Raw genomic sequence first — 16,865 nt, 5'->3', positions numbered from 1 at the left:
TGTGTACACCTCGGGAGTTACACCGCAGAAAGCTGCTTTACTGCGCAGAAACTTGCCAGTGTAGACAAGGCCTTCGTGTTTACAGTATAGTGCTTAATAGCAGAAGGATTTTATGGGTAGTGGGTTACAATGACTCCAATTAAAGATGAACATGTCTGTCATCAATTTTTTCTTCCCCATCTTAAAATAGAAGCCTTTACAAATTGTGTTATGGCACAACTTACTAAGAAGCGTAAAGTTATCAAGGCTGTCATTGTACAAAGAAACCATCAATTCACTTATTTATATTTAACTTCTAAATCTATCATCTATATAAAAAATTATACCTATTTTGATGGTGTCTCTCTCCCACCCCCCCACGTTAGTGTTGCTTTCCATCATCGACCTGTGCCTGTAAACACTTACGCATATGCTTATATTAACTCATGAGAGTACATGAACTCAATGGGATTACTCATGTGCATAAAGTTAAATGTGCATAAATGTTTTCAGGATCAGGGCCTTTGATGGTAAACTCTTCAGGAGACAGGCTGTTTTTGTTTTTGTTTTTTCTCAGTGTGTGAATAGTGCTTAGCATATTCTGGGTGTTATTGGAATAAAAATAATGAAGTGTTCCAGAAACAGGACCGGCTCTAGGCACCAGCAAAGCAAGCACGTGCTTGGGGAGGCACAGGGGCGGCATTCTAGCCATCCCTTTTTGGGGGGGGGAGAGAGCTTGGGCAGTTGTGCTCTCGGAGTTTGGGGCGGCAAAAAACCTAGAGCCAGCCCTGTCCAGAAATAGGAATCTCACATATGCCCAGAGCTGTCCCTAGGGTACAGCAAATCGGGGCGACTGCCCCAGGCCCTGGGCTTTGGGGGGCCGGGTGCTTCATGAGGAGGCAGGAGGGGAGATGATGCGGGGGGGCGAGGAAGAGCCCCCCTACAACCTCCCCCTCCCCCAGTGTCTCCTGCCCACTGGCAGGCTCCGCCAATCAGCACCTCCCCCTCCCTCCCAGCGCCTACCACCGATCAGCTGTTTTGCCATGACTGGAGGTGCTGGGGGGGAGGGCAGAGGAGCGAGGGCGCCGCACGCTCGGGGGAGGGGGCGGAACTGTGTGGGGAAGAGGCGGGGAGGGGGCAGGAAGAGGTGGGGCAGAGCAGGGGTGGGAAGAGGTGGGGTGGGGTGGAGCCTTGGGGGAAGGGGTGGAGTGGGGGCAGGGCTGTAGAAACTCAGCGCCTATGTCCTGGGCCCTGCACTCCCCTAGGGACGGCCCTGCACTCCTGTAGGGATGGCCCTGCATATGCTATACCATACCCTAAGCAAAATATAAAAATACCAAAGGAAGGAGGGAACTAGTAGTAGGACTGAGGTGCGGAAAGGTGATAACCAAATAACCTCATTTGTCAGTAACTCTTCATGTAGGATGGAGAACAGGAGACATGACAAAAAATCCTTGCAAGCAGTGGACGTAGAGAGCAGTAAGAGAAGAGCAGGGCTGCTTGCTTCAAAGGGCAATTCAGAATACCTTGTGGCTAAATGTTGCCGCAGAGGAGTCTCTGTGATTGGCTGATGACATTTATAGTGGGAGGCCTTAATGATATCATTAGCTGATAACTTTTACTTCAAGTAGTAACGATGCTGTTTGCTGAATCACCCCTGAAAACCAAAGGAAGGAATGCCTGCCTTCTTGTATACTTTACTAACTTCCTAATCTAGCAGGAAATGGTCACTATATTGGCTTTGAACCCTTTTCTATGAAATAGAATTACATCTGGGCTGTATAAAATACTTTAAGACAATTCTCCAACACCTTCCTGTTTTATACCTTTAGAATAGTCTCTTGTTAGCTTGAGAGAATGTGCTTTGACAGCGGATAAAACAATAGGTTATTTCACATAGAAATCAGAAAACGTAAGAAAACTCTCAAAGCTCTCCTGTCCTCCTAGCATGAAATAACTACCTCTCCTCTTCAGGAGTGAGAAATGAAAGGGAAATGTTCTCCAAAGGCTCACACAGTAAACTCAGTAACACATCAATCTTAGGTACACATCTTCCCCATTTATAATAGCATTTGAACCAACAGCACTGCAGTTTGGAAGCTAAGAATATTTTATTGAACTATTTTTGGTTGTTGTTTTGGAAACACAGGAAGTGCCTTGCTACTGGCAGAAATTGTGCTTGATGAAGAGAAAACACACCCTCCTAGAGCAGTATTACAGTCCCTCAGCATGACTGAAGGCAAGCAGAGAAGTGGATCAGAGTATAAGCAACTACTGGAGAAATATGGATTCACCAATGTGCAAATTAAGATTACAGGAAACGTTTTAGATGCGATTTTGGGCTTTAAGAAAACTTCTGCACATTAGTTTGCACTGCAAGTAAGTGTGGCACTGAGCTTTTGTAACTTAACTTTCATACAACCATCAACCAGCGATAGTATGGATTGTTTTGTCAATTGCTTCGGTACAGTATGAACCGTATATAAAGTTCTCTGGAAAACGGTCTAAAGCTGCAGGAATTTTCTTGCTACTTAAGCAATTATTTAGTAGTTATTAATCATTGCATTTGTCTTTACAAAAATGCACTTTGTACAACTTTGGCAATTTTGGGGTGCTCTCTCCTTTTGCTCATTGGTCCTTAGTGCTTTGCTCAGAAGCAGAAGAGGGAAACAACCTTGAAATGCATTTTTTTGCAAACAGGAATAAAAAAGAAAAAGGTGGGATTTTTAGAAGTGTCTTAGGATCATAGGCAACTACCCCTTCGTCACTTAGGTGTTCGTGAAACTCCCACCCATAGCTGTCATGTCATAAGGATCTTTACTACTGTAGACTCAGGTCCTACAGTGACCATAATTTCACTGCAGCCCCTCTAGAGGCTGTCTTACAAATGAATTGGCCACCCACATGCTCTCCGACTGAATCATACCACTCAAATACAGCTGTTCTCGAGAGAAGAGTCCATGTGGTAAAGGGTTAAATGGTGACATCCTCTTTCTGACTGTTACAGTAACTCCTTACTTAAAGTCGTCCTGGTTAACGTTGTTTCGTTGTTACGTTGCTGATCAATTAGGGAACATGCTCGTTTAAAGTTGTGCAATGCTCCCTTATAACATTGTTTGGCAGCTGCCTGCTTTGTCCACTGCTTGCAGGAAGAGCAGCCCGTTGCAGCTAGCTGGTGGAGGCTTGGAACCAAGGTGGACTGGCAGCCCCCCTATCAGCTTCCCTTTCCCCTATGTTCCCTGTGCGGCAGCCACTTAGCAGACTATCAGTTGCCGGGCAATTCCCTTCCACCCACTGCCCTGTACTGCTCCTGCCCTCTGCCTTGGAGCTGCTCCCAGGAGCCTCCTGCTTGCTGTGCAGAGGGAGGGGGGAAGAGGGATGCTAATGTCAGGGTGTTCCCCTCCCCCCGCTCCTGTACCCCATCTCCATAGAGCGGGACGGGGGGAGCTTGCTCGCAGCAGCTGCTGTCTCAACTTGCTGATCTACTTAAAAAGGCAGTGTACTTAGAGTGGGGTCAGCATACTTAAAGGGGCAATGTGTCTCTCTCTCTCTCACACCCACCCACCACCACCACCAGTATGTCTCTGTCTCTCTCTGCCATGCTGTCTCCCCTCCCTTCATGCATGCTGCCTTGTAGAGTGTGAGGCTACATTAACAACAATGTGTTAACCTTTGAGGGCTCATCCAGGTGCTAGTTCATTATTTAACAGAAAGGCATTCCCCGGGAAATATCCCACCCTCTTCCACCCTCTGACTTCACCACCTCACCCAAGCTTCACAAGGGAGGGATAGCTCAGTGGTTTGAGCATTGGCCTGCTAAACGCAGGGTTGTGAGTTCAATCCTTGAGGGGGCCATTTAGGGATCTGGGGCAAAAGTTGCGGTTTGATCCTGCTTTGAGCAGGGGGTTGGACTAGATTACCTCCGGATGTCCCTTCTAACCCTGATATTCTACGATTCTGTCATTGCCGTGTACAGTATTAAATTGTTTGTTTAAAACTTATACTGTGTGTGTGTGTGTGTGTGTGTGTGTGTATGTGTATATATATATATGTATATATATATATAGTCTTTTGTCTGATGAAAAAATTTCCCTGGAACCTAACCCCCCCCCCTTTTAAATTAATTCTTATAGGGAAATTGGATTCACTTCACTTAACATCGTTTCGCTTAAATCAGCATTTTTCAGGAACATAACTACAACGTTAAGCGAGGAGTTACTGTATTTCCTTATATAAATACTAGTGCTCTTTCCTTCTTTCCAACTATTCTGATAGAAGAGGAATATAGAAATGTCAGTTTTTCATGCTGTGATTTTTAATTTGAGGGATAAGTATATATTGTATGTCCAGATTATCAACTAATTTGTCAATCTGGTTTTCCCACTATTTCATGCGTTATTTTTTTCTGATAACTCTTCAGTTGTGACTTTTTTCATATAAAACATATTTTGCTAAAGCTGTAGTGGAACCCCTCCTGCCTGTAAATAAAGCTACTGTTTTTCATCTCTGGGAAGTTGAGTCTACTGGCTGCAGCAGATTTCCATAGCAATATCCCTCCACTCAGACAGGACAAAAGAGGAGAGGCTGTACTTACTCTCAGCTGCTGACATCAGCAACTTTCAAAGATTCTTTTAGCAAGGGCAAGAGTTATATAGTTTTGTTGGGCAGAGTTTGTCTTCTCAAGTGCACCATAAATGTCTGTCATTAGCATAGGTTTCAGAGTAGCAGCCGTGTTAGTCTGTATCCGCAAAAAGAAAAGGAGTACTTGTGGCACCTTAGAGACTAACCAATTTATTTGAGCATAAGCTTTCGGGAGCTACAGCTCACTTCAAATAAATTTGTTAGTCTCTAAGGTGCCACAAGTCCTTGTTTTCTTTTTGTCATTAGCATAATTACTTTTCTCTTTGAGCACTGAGAAGGGTAAAGGGGCCCTGATGAGTTAAATTATCAGTGAGGGACATTTTTATTACAGTATGTTTCAAGCATTCAAATTCATCATGAAAATTTGTCACCCTCTACTTACCCATGTTTTTTGCTATAATAATAATAATAATAATAGTAATGACAATTTTTATTTACCTTTAGCAGTTTCTTGCCCTGCATGAGTAGAATTTGGTAAGATTGTATATCCAACTACTGAAATCTAAATAAACCAAAAATAAGTTTCTCTCTGTTTTGGTACAAAAAAAGGCCTCTTTCTACTTTTAACTGGTCTGCCTTAAAAAAGAGAGCATTATTATTTCAACAGATGGAAGTTTTGCTGTTTGATTCTGTCCCACCAAGCATGTGACTGATTTACATAAGCTGTAGAACTATCATATTCTACCATACCGTCAAATTAATGTTATGCCCTCTGATTATTTTGTAGTCACTTATTGTTTGTAAATCTTATCGAACACAATTGGCTAAAACATAAACTCTGTGTCTTAAACTAGAAAAGCACAACATTATATATTTACTCCACCTTAGTCCCTGGAGCCTGGGTGTCTGCATTAACTTTAGCTTTGCAAACTTAGGTGTGTGTGGAGGGGGAAGCTTACCTTTTGAAAACTCCATATAAGACATGCATCTGAAGTAGCTGTTGAAACGAATAACATTCTTTGTGAACGGGGACAGCTAAAATCATTTCTGCAAACTGGTTTTGAATGTCTCGCAAAGGGTGGCTAATGAGCTGCAGGAGAATGTGCTTTGCTCAACAGCGGGTGTCTGTGTGCTGTTAGCTTGTCTCCAAACTATTTCAGAGAGATTTGCTGACATGCAGAAAAGATCAATGCTATGTCTTTCAGAGAGCAGAGGGGAAAGACATTTGCAACATTTTCACTTGCTGTTCACAGGCGTATTCCTTCCACTGCCAAGACTCCCACTGAGTTCAGTGAAAGTATAGCGTGTGCAAGGAGTTCAGGGCTCGGTAGGGCAGGGAGAGGAGTTTATGATCATTTTAAATACTACAGAATACTGGGAGAGTGATAGACATTCCAAATACTAGATAGACCAATCTGATTTTTATAAAGGTACAAACATTAATATGCCACTTCCCTGGACAAAATTTGTTTCTATTCACTATTGTTATAATGACTGGGTCTTAAAGTTTCCTTATTGAAAAAACTGTCTGAACAATGTTTTAAGTCAAGGATAATTTTGAGCCATTAAAATTAATTATCCAAATCTGCGTAATCTTTAATGAGGGATTATTTTGTATCCTCCAGATGTCTGAACTGTCACCAATACTAAAGCCCACTTGTTCACTACTTGCTGTTTGGTGGTAGGCTGCTTCACAGTAGTAGGAATGCCCGTGTTGATATGAGTAACTCCACCCACTGAAATAAATGTAACTGTGTTTGCGTCTGCATATCTGATTTCGTATGCATGAGAGGATGTTCATATGAATTCAGTTCACTTATCAGAATTTCATCCAACACATTTATTTGAATGTGGGATCATTTACAGATGTCTGTATAAATGGCATAGAGGAAGTCCAATGTAGACAAATCAGGTAATGGAACTGTTGTGTCTGAGAGACTGAGTAGATCACCACATGAATGGAGAAAAGGTGTAAAATATTGGGGATTAAAAGATCCGTAGACACAGGGCGGGAAATAAGAGAAAAGAGAGCTCAGATGCTCACTTACTGAATGATGAGCTGAATAAGAATCCTTGAGGGCTGGGGGGGATGTCTGGTAAGACACAGCAGAGGTTTGTTTGGATTTTTTCCCCTAGCCCAATAGAAAAATGACAACCCTAGCGTACTCACTACAGATATTAATCACTTTCTGTGCTTGGGAGAGCAAAGGGGCTGTGGTGTGGCTCAATATGAGCCCCAAGTGCAGGAGTTTAGGCAGCGTTGTCTAAAAGGCTGTGCCCCTCATCCCCTTCTTGGCTGCCAGTTCAGTTTTGGATCGGTTTGTCGTTGTGCTGGGTTGGAGCAGGGGGGCTTCCAGGCTCCCTCGTTGCATCCCCTGCTGTCTTTCCACCATGATGGGTTGTTAGGAGAGGCACCACCTCCTCCCTGACATTTCCCATGTCTCCAGCTGCCTGATTGGGGATGGAGTTAAGGACTCCCATTTCTGAGGCTAGGTGTTGGGGTTGGTCCTCTACAGAGCAGGTTTGTGGCTGCAGCCCAGGCAAGCCTACCCATACACTTTCAAGCCCTGCCTGCTGAGACGCACTCTAGCAATAGCAGCATCCCTGGCCTGCAAAACTTTTATCAGTGGGCCTAAACCTAGTACCATGGAAGTCAATGGGAGTTTTGCCATGTTATACTTGAAGTGAGGATTAAATTAGTTGATGGAGGGAGTGGGGGGACACCAGGTAGCAGCAATAACTTCCCTCACTTTTGGAGTAGTCCAACCACCAGGAGCCAAAGACAAGGTTCATGGTTCCAATTTATCCCATTTGATGAAGAGAGAGAGAGAGTGAGTACAACATTGCACTTCCACAAAACCAGCCTATTAAAATAAATGAGGATTAGGGGTAATCTGTAACAAGATTATATTCTCATTTCTAAGAATGGCAACTAATCTGCAGTGGCCCTGACACACAGATCATCGTCTTGTTGGATCATATTAAAGAAGTTCTGTATTAAAATCACAAATGAGTTTGATTCCCCAGAGTTTAAATTCCAGGGTATTACTAATTAAGAGGTCTCTTGGGTTTTGGTACTGTTTCTCTCCCTCTGTGTGAAACTTGTAAGCTGCTAATTGTGTTAGTACATTCTAAGACAGAGTCTGTTCTCAAAGCAATTCACAGAGAGAGAGACTCAAAGCAATACTCTAACAACAGAAACAGAACCCAGAGACTCCCCGCCCTTTTGTTGTATTCATCTCACTTTAACAATTGTGATTAAAATAGAGATAGAGGATGTATGTGGATGGATGCTTGGTGTGGATAATAACTGAATGATCAGGGAGGTGCCAGCCTAAGAATCCAGTGTCCATCGGCTGAAGAAGGCATCGAGTGGAAATAACCAGAGGATCCCCGGAGGGCAGACTGGAATCCACCCAACAGCCTCAAGGATGGGAGAACCAAAAAACAAGATAACATCTGGCAGCATGGAGCCGTCAGGAATGTGCCATCTGCAGATTGATTCAGCAACAGCATGATGAAGCAAATTCCCATAGACTGGCATAGGAAGAAATTCCTATAAAAATGGACTCTAGCAAGTGAGAACTTTGGGGTCTGATTCTGCAAACCAACTTCCAGGAGCATCAGATGAGCATCTGACAAGGCCCTGCTCCCTCCTCATGTGCAGGCCACCTGGCCAGTGGCTTGGCATGAGCAACTCTAAGGCTGGTAACTATGATAACAACCTTGCAGAACCTGTGTGTGTTTGTATGAATGAATGTGTGAACAAATATGAGATTGAATGGAATGTTATAGCTATAACTAACTGCTTACTATGATTCTTTCTGTATTCACAATAAATGTGGTATTTTACCTTTTTCCCTTTAATAAGATCCTGCTGGTTTTTATTTTATTGGTACAATATTTTGGTGGAGAATTGCGAAAGGGGGAATATTGGTAAAAAACCTCAGTTATTGTAAATATTGGTGTGCACACCGCCAGCTCTATTGAGCTAGGCATTTCTATTAGGTTAACCAGACCTGCTGGCCTCCGGGAAAGTAGCAGGGGACCTGCTGGCCTCCGAGAAGGTAGCACGGAAGAACAGGTTAACCAGACCTGCTGGCCTCCGGGAAGGTAGCAGGGGACCTGCTGGCCTCTGAGAAGGTAGCAGGGAGAAATAGGTTAACCGGACCTGCTGGCCTCTGGGAAGGTAGCAGGGGACCTGCTGGCCTCCGGGAAGGTAGCAGGGGAAAAACACATAGATTAAGCTATGATTTCAGAATCTAGGCTGTGTCACTTGCTAAGTAATACCAGGAGTGACAAAGAGATTGAAATATCCATGTTAAGATGTTTAAAAGAAAAGAGGGTAAGCCAGTACCAGAGGGAGGAATGGAGTCAGAAGGAACTCCAACCTCACCTTTTGTTAAAGAAATTACACCTTTTAAACAAATCCTTCAAAAATTTGGGCACAGTCCTTGGACTAAACAAGCCCTAGCTGATGTCTGCACTATTTCGGACCTGGAGGATAGATTGGCTCAGTATATCCTCATATACAAACCTTCTAGTGCTGCCAAAAGAGATGCAGCAGCAATTTGATTGTTGTGGGAGGCATGTAAGGATTCTTCCCCCTGCTTGTCTTCATGTAAAGAGGAAAAGGCACAAATGGAAAAGGGAGCAGACAATTGGAAGGTGCTGGCTACAAATACCCAAAGTCAGCTGAAAATAGTGAAAGAGGCACTCCAGGTATACAAAAAGAGTGAAAAAGTTAACTCTGCAGAGGCTGGAGGGACGCAGGTAAAGGGGGAGAAGGCCCTATGTACGGCACCCCCAGGCATAATTACAAAGAGAAAAGAGAGTAAAAAAAAGTTAACTCTGCAGAGGCTGGAGAGAATTAAGCAGCTAAACTTTGTGAAGATGTTAAAAAGGAAAAGTGTTAGAGAAAGAGCATTCTTGGTTTCTTTGGAACCATTCTGAAAGAAAAATGGGCCCTTTTCCAAAGGAATATCTGTAAATTAGCCAGGCAAAAATAAACTATCTGATTCAAATCATTTGACTGGACAATTTAGTCAAATTTGCTAAAAGAACATAAGGGGGTTCTATTGGAACTTAGCTGCCTCAAATGTATAAAGGGAATGTAAGATGTAAAAAAAACAGAGCAGTGTGGAAGGGATGTTAAGGAAAAGAAAATGTGTATGTATCTATCTGTGTGTGTGTGTAAATATGTAAAGTTCTAAGGACCAGTTAGTTTTGTTTTTGTTTTAAATAATGCCACTAAAAATCCATTTGACTCTTTAATTCAAAGTTGCAAAACTGACAGACCTTTTTGCTAGACACAGGTAATTAGTGTTGTTTGGCTTTGGGATTTGGCATTTAACCCTTAAAAGGTAACTCAATGCTTTACAAAATTTAAAATGTTTTTAAGTTGTGGCTGCAGCAGGGCAGTCAAAATCAGGAGAATAGAAAAAAAAATCTGGATTCTTTTTGTTTTTGTTTGTTTTTAGTAACAAAATAGCAGATGAGAGTTGTAGTTAAATAAAAAAAAATTTAAAAAAGACAGTGCCCTTCTGAAGCAACAGCAGGGGTGAGGTGCACAAAACAAAAAGAAGCAATGTTAGAAACACTGAGTCTTAAAATGGCTCTGAGTAATCAGACTGTCACTTTGATAAAGGTACATGAAAACTCTGTAAGCAAAAAAAGAAATAGTGACACCTTATGTAAAAATGGATCTGGATAATGTTATAGAAGTTAAACTATGGAAGGAATGTGCATTTGCCCCAGAACATGTGCAGGGTATATTGTAGAAGGGGCAAAAGAAATGGAAACGTACCATGCTACTTAATTAAAATGCTATTAGGGCTCCAAAGGGAGCCACAGTAAGTTGGGATTTCTTTTTTAGATTGCTATGTGTTTTGGAAGCAGAAGTTAAAAGTAATCAAAACTCTGGTGAAAGTTGATTGTGTCCCTTTTAAGATAGAGTCTCTGAGCTGCTAATGGCTTTAAATCCAAAAGCAGGAAGTGTCTGTGAAAATGCAAATGACCTAAATGATAAAGGAAGGAAAGAACTAGCAGCACAAAGGAGCTGCAGATAAAGGACACACCTGGTCAGCAAACAAATTGTCTAGATAAAAGGCATGGGATAACAAGATAATTTTAATAAATTTAATGATAATAAGTATCCCTGTAACAACGTATAGTGTGTATGATTTTTGGAAAAACCCTTTAAGGTTGTATGGTAATGATGCTTCTCAGCTATTACCTGTAAATAAACTTAAAGCTTAACACAGCAGGAAAAACATTATAAACTTGGTCTGCTGTATAAGAAGGGAAACTGAGGTACCCCACCTCAGGGCTTTAATGACTAAAATGTGGGATAATTTCCCCATAACCCTTAAAAGATAGAAGCCATTGAAACCTGGCCTGCCTATAGAACAAAAACAGGAAAATGTGGGGGCAATTCCTCCGTTTTGCCTACAATCAGCAAGGGTATTTGTAAAAGAAATATTTTAAGCAATAATCTGCCACTCCAAAAGGGGTAGAAACATGTTGTTTTTGTCTTTCAGAAAATGAGGAAAAGCTGATGCCAGCTGAAGAGCAACCCAATACCATGAATCTACTGTCACAATAGAAATTGTGTTTTGTGTTCTATGTTTTGTCTTGTGTTTTGTCCTGTTGCTAGCACTGTTGTGTGTTTAAAAAAAAAAAAATACTGGAGACCTGCAGGTACTTAAAAATAAATTAAGCTCTCCTTCCCAGCTACAGGACAGCCTGATACAAAAACAAGTACATGCCAATGTAGACTTGGTCCAAATTGGTCTGGGTAACCTAAAAGCCCGATGGAATCTTTGGCAGTGGCTTAATACTACCACATGGCTTATGCATAAGAAAAAAAAATTAGAAATAGGAAACTACACAGCCATAGCTATGGGATGCACTGAAATGCAGATACTTGCCTTAGCTACTTTGGAACACAAAATGTTCTGGGTCATATTGGGAAATATTAAGGGTTTGATGCATTTGTTAAAACAAAGAAAGAGATCATTATTTGACACTTATCAATATGAATGGATGCAATACGTTTCCAGTATTGTAAAACCAGACTTGTTAATGGGAGAAATTGTTGTCAAAATTGCACACCAACAGTCCCTAGAGGCAAAGGTATTGAAGGTTAGCCCACTCCCCATATTACACATGGGATCCTTCTGGCTACCCTGGACCTCGAGCCAGTGGGCTGGGGAGGGAGGGAAGCTATTGGACACTAGAGGTTGTACCGAATGGACTCCTCAAAAGTGGGTGTGCCTCACCTTGCCTGTTGCCCCAGAACCTTGTAGTAAAGATATATCATTAGGATCATGTATGTGGCATGAATTGGAATCACAAACTCAAATTGCCTCACAGTACGTTCTCTTGAATAGGCTACATAGAAAGTGACACTGACGATTATAAATCTTAGTTTCAAAAGGGGGATTATGTTGGATCATATTAAAGAAGTTCTGTATTAAAATCACAAATGAGTTTGATTCCCCATAGTTTAAATTCCAGGGTATTACTAATTAAGAGGTCTCTTGGTTTTTGGTACTGTTTCTCTCCCTCTATGTGTGAAACTTGCAAGCTGCTAATTGCGTTTGTACATTCTAAGACAGAGTCTGTTCTCAAAGCAATTCACAGAGAGAGACTCAAAGCAATACTCTAACAACAGAAACAGCACCCAGAGACTCCCCACCCTTTTGTTGTATTAACAATTGTGATTAAAATAGAGATAGAGGATGTATGTGGATGGATGCTTGGTGTGGATAATAACTGAATGATCAGGAAGGTGCCAGCCTAAGAATCCAGTGTCCATCGGCTGAAGAAGGCGTCAAGTGGAAATAACCAGAGGATCCCCGGAGGGCAGACTGGAATCCACCCAACAGCCTCAAGAATGGGAGAACCAAAGAACAAGATAACATCTAGCAGCACGGAGCCATCAGGAATGTGCCATCTGCTGATTGATTCAGCAACAGCATGATGAAGCAATTCCCATAGACTGGCATAGGAAGAAATTCCTATAAAAATGGACTCTAGCAAGTGAGAACTTTGGGGTCTGATTCTGCAAACCAACTTCCAGGAGCATCAGATGAGCATCTGACAAGGCCCTGCTCCCTCCTTATGTCGTGGCCACCTGGCCAGTGGCTTGGCATGAGCAACTCTAATTCTGGTAACTATGATAACAACCTTGCAGAACCTGTGTGTGTGTGTGTGTGTGTGTATGAATGAATGAATGTGTGAATATAACATTCCATTCAATCTCATATTTAGCTATAACTAACTGCTTACTATGATTTTTTCTGTATTCACAATAAATGTGGTATTTTACCTTTTTCCCTGTAATAAGATCCTGCTGGTTTTTATTTTATTGGTACAACAGTCTACTTTTACTTGAAGCATGTAAACTGTGCAACACCAGACTTACCTTTTTCTCTTTTCCCCCTGCCCTTGCAGTCACTGTGTAAGATATGGGCCCATTGCTATTTTCCCATGTTCTTAAACTATTCTAAATGGAAGCCCTTATGTATTATTGCTGCCTTGCTGCAAGAACCTTTACAATTAATTTTTATAGGGCTGTCCTATACACGTTTCTACCTCTGATTTCTCTCCGCAGTTTTCAAAACATACAATGCATGATCCACTGCTGCGTCGCTCCTGTTTTATAGCAGTAACTTAATTAATTTCATTTGAGTTACACCAGTGTAGAATTGGGCTAATGCAAGGACCATTACAATCGTTTCCTCCTGAACCTTCTGCAAAGAGATCAAAGAATCTCCCCTAATATTTGCCGCTCCTATAAAGATAAGGCTGAAAAGCCTTGAACCCAAGTTAAATTCTGTCTAAGCCTTTCTCAAGAAGGATCTTTGTTCCTACTGTAAAATACTAATTACCTGTTGTGTTTTTTTTTTCTTTTCTATGCTAATCATAACTTGCTCTCTGTAAAGTACATGGGCATCCTTCCCAGACTGGCAGTGTTTGATTCCCGTGCATATGTTTTGTCCATGTTGTGTTCATGTCATTCAGATGTCCCCAATGTTTGAGTGATTTGCTGTAGCGTATTAGTTGCCTTGCTGTTCATGTTTTCCCTTCAAAGTGTCCAGGAGGACCCTTCAACCATTGTAATACAAGGCTGGCTCAGTGGCCTAGAAGTGCTCACTTTGCTTAGCTCCACATAGCAACACTTGCAGTGTGATCAGGAGCAGCAGTTCTGCCTGTGCAGGTGGAGGAAAGTTGTTGAGATGTGAGGGGGAGAACCTTCTAATACAGAATCTGTCTGTATTCAGGCTGTGTGACCAAATGAGCACACACGTATTTCAGAAGGTGTACATTTGCCTCTGTGTTCTACAGCTAAATTCTCCGCTGGTGAGAATGTGGCACGCTGTATGTACACACTGTAAGGCAGGGTTTGGGACAGAGGACTTTATCCATTCCCAGCCAGAAGGAATTGCATGTCTCCAGATGATTTATTGTATTCTGTATTGAACTCCAGCAGCATGCTCAACCCCTGACAGAAAGGGGATTAGGTCCCTTAAACCCATACACCAGAGCCCTGGGCCATCCACAAAGAAGCTATATGCCTCTCAAAGCTTCTCACCTGCCAGTAGGAGCCATACTGTCATGAGTGCCTCTGAGGTAATCATCTCAAGGGACAGAACATAGCTATGAGATTTGATTCACTGTTGTTCTGCACCTTGTGCAGGCATTTATATCAGTACAAAATGAGTAAAATGTTACCCGTTGGTCTGATTTGTTAGCATTTTACACCCACTTTGCACTGATGTACAAGAGCAAGTAAAATAATGTTCATTCGATCAGCATTATCTTACTCTGATATTCCCTACTGGGTGGAAGAGGTAGGAAGATGCAGTGGAAAATAGCACCATAGTCTCTTCCCTCTGTTCTCACACCTGGGCCTTCCTCACCACAAAGAAACCTATCCCCACAGAAGAATTGTGGAGGGGCTTCTGTAGGATTGTCATTTTCTATGTTTGGACAGTGTCAAGCACAATGCTCCCCCATCCTTAGTCCTCTGAAGATTACGGCAATATAAATGTAAATAATAGGTTTAAGAGAAGATAGGGACAATGAATGACACTGAGATGGGATTACCTCTATTTCTTCCGCACACACACACGCCACCTTTCACAGAAAAAAAGGTGATCTAGCCAATGGGCATTGTATTTTCTACAAGGAGCTAATGTGTACAGTATGTATATAATCATTTTGGTCTAGTAACTTGAGAGTACATCTGAAATGCAAAATTAGACCACTAGTATTATATTTTATGCATTTTTATATGGCAGCTGTAATTTTTATTAATCTGATTGCAGATTAGTATGATTTTTCTTTGTTTTAAATTAGGCTGTGGCATTTTCCTGGCTGAAATGGTGTTGGATAATGAGAAGAAAAGAAGGAGTATAGCTTTGCTGCAGTCCTTGAACGTGCTTGTCAGACACAGGGAAAGGAGAGGAGTGGCTCCGAATATAGATGTTTACTGGAACATCATGGCTTCACAAATGTAGAAATTAAACTGACAGGAAATGTGTTAGATGATGTCTTCTACACTAAGAAATAAAGAAATTGTATTTGGCAATAAAAACCAGAACACATCAGCAATCACATCTGATGATTTTTATTATAGGATTGGTTTCTCAGCAGCAGCTTATGCAAGAGATATGTGACTTTGGAAGCTTTCTGAAACAACTTCAATAATTGAGAGAGATTATATCCATTCCGAAATGTGAGTAAAATGCCAGAAGCTACCCTCTTCACTTGGCAGCAGTAATGCTCTGGCTGCATTGACTTGCTAGTACTTTTTAAAGTTACCTCATAATCAGAAGACATATCCACAGTCATACAATAATTTTGGCATTGCTAATGAACTACTTTGTTTCTTTGTGTTGGGTGCACGTAGGCTGGCCTTATTTCTAGACCAAAACACGCTGCCATTTCCCCCTACCCCCAGCTCTATCCCTTGGATGTTAGTACGGCTTTCCATGTTCAAGTGCTTGCTCAGGTCGAGTCCATTCTAGGTGTGTGCACACCCATGTGCACAGTCGTTGGAGATTTTTGCCTTAGCAGTATCCATAGGGCCGGCAGTGGGGCCCTCTGGAGGGCCGCGCACATGCGTCCGTATATCAGTATATCATGCCGTATATCCGTATATCATGCCACTGGCCCTATGCCCTGTAAGTTCCTTCTTACCACCCGTGATGGTTGGTCGAAGCTCCTTCTCTTGCATTGCAAGAGCGTTAACGTTTCTTAACAGCCCAGTATCTATCTTCTTTGTGTATAGTTCTTAGGAATTTAGTTAGCCATTAAGTTAAGTGTTAGTTATTTCCCCATCCTGAAAGCAAAAGGGGGCCCGCGACCTGTGTTCCGTCTAAGGTGCATGCCTGGGCGGCTGCGCAAGAGGGCATCAAGGGCCACGCAGCTATTAGTGGAGCCGCACAGGCGTGGCTCCACTAATTAGGTGCCTGGACCCTGGAGAGGACGCACATGTAAGGTGAGGTGGTGGCCTTGGGGGATATAGGGGATAGATGGGGGGCAGTGGGGTGAGGTAGGTGGGGGGAGTTTGGGGCATACAGGGCTGCCGCTGCGGGGTAGAGACACCCCGCCCCTTCCCAGCCCCAGCTCAAGGGGTGCCACGGTGGAGGAAAGATATATCCCAGGACAAGCCAAATACAGCACCTAGGAGGTTCTGGCTTTAAAATAACTCTAAGGCCTGGTCTACACTGGGGGCAGGGGATCAATCTAAGTTACACAACTTCAGCTATGTGAATAACGTAGCTGAAGTCGACGTACTGAGACCTACACACCGCGGTGTCTTCACTGTGGTGAGTCAACTGCTGCCACTCCCCCGTCGACTCTGCCTGCGCCTCTCACGGCGCTGGAGTACAGGAGTCGACAGGAGAGCGCTCAGTGGTCCATTTATCGTGTCTGGACTATATAAATTGACCCCCGCTGGATCAATCGCTGCCCGCCAATGCGGCAGGTAGTATAGACATACCCTAAGGAACGTAAATCAGATAACAATTTGGTAGACTTTAAAGCTACAATGTATGACTGGGGTTAATAGTTAATGCACAAAAAAGACACTGCTTAAATTTCAACCATAGAAACTTGAAGACTTTGTCAAACTTCCAAAGTTTCTCTATATGCAGAAACAAATTCCATAAAACACATGTATGGTGTATTATACATGCAGACATTTTAGTTTTATTTATACAGGGGGAGGTTGGAATAATTATCAATTGAGGCTGAAAAACAAAATAGCAAACCAAAAGGAAGGAAAGGGTCTG

At 42.4% G+C, this 16,865-nt stretch overlaps 1 protein-coding gene across 3 annotated transcripts in view; it reads left to right on the top strand.

Annotated features, from left to right (window-relative positions):
* The window catches only part of ASMTL (acetylserotonin O-methyltransferase like), a 57,703-nt gene extending 42,523 nt beyond the window's left edge, over positions 1–15,180 (top strand). For 2 of the 3 annotated variants that reach the window (XM_037899509.2, XM_007063230.4), the window contains 2 exons: positions 2,129–2,358; positions 14,926–15,180. In XM_037899509.2, the coding sequence (XP_037755437.1) occupies positions 2,129–2,346 (218 nt within the window). In that variant the 3' untranslated portion in view covers positions 2,347–2,358; positions 14,926–15,180. Of the gene's footprint in view, positions 1–2,128; positions 2,359–14,925 lie in introns of those variants that run through there. The other variant, XM_043537747.1, reaches the window with a different exon arrangement.
* Positions 15,181–16,865: the final 1,685 nt, after the last annotated feature.

Source organism: Chelonia mydas, chromosome 1, assembly GCF_015237465.2.
Source record: "Chelonia mydas isolate rCheMyd1 chromosome 1, rCheMyd1.pri.v2, whole genome shotgun sequence".
In the NCBI taxonomy this organism is placed as follows: Eukaryota; Metazoa; Chordata; order Testudines; family Cheloniidae; genus Chelonia; species Chelonia mydas.
Note: the sequence above shows the minus strand (reverse complement) of the source record. Positions and strands in the feature narration are given on the sequence as shown.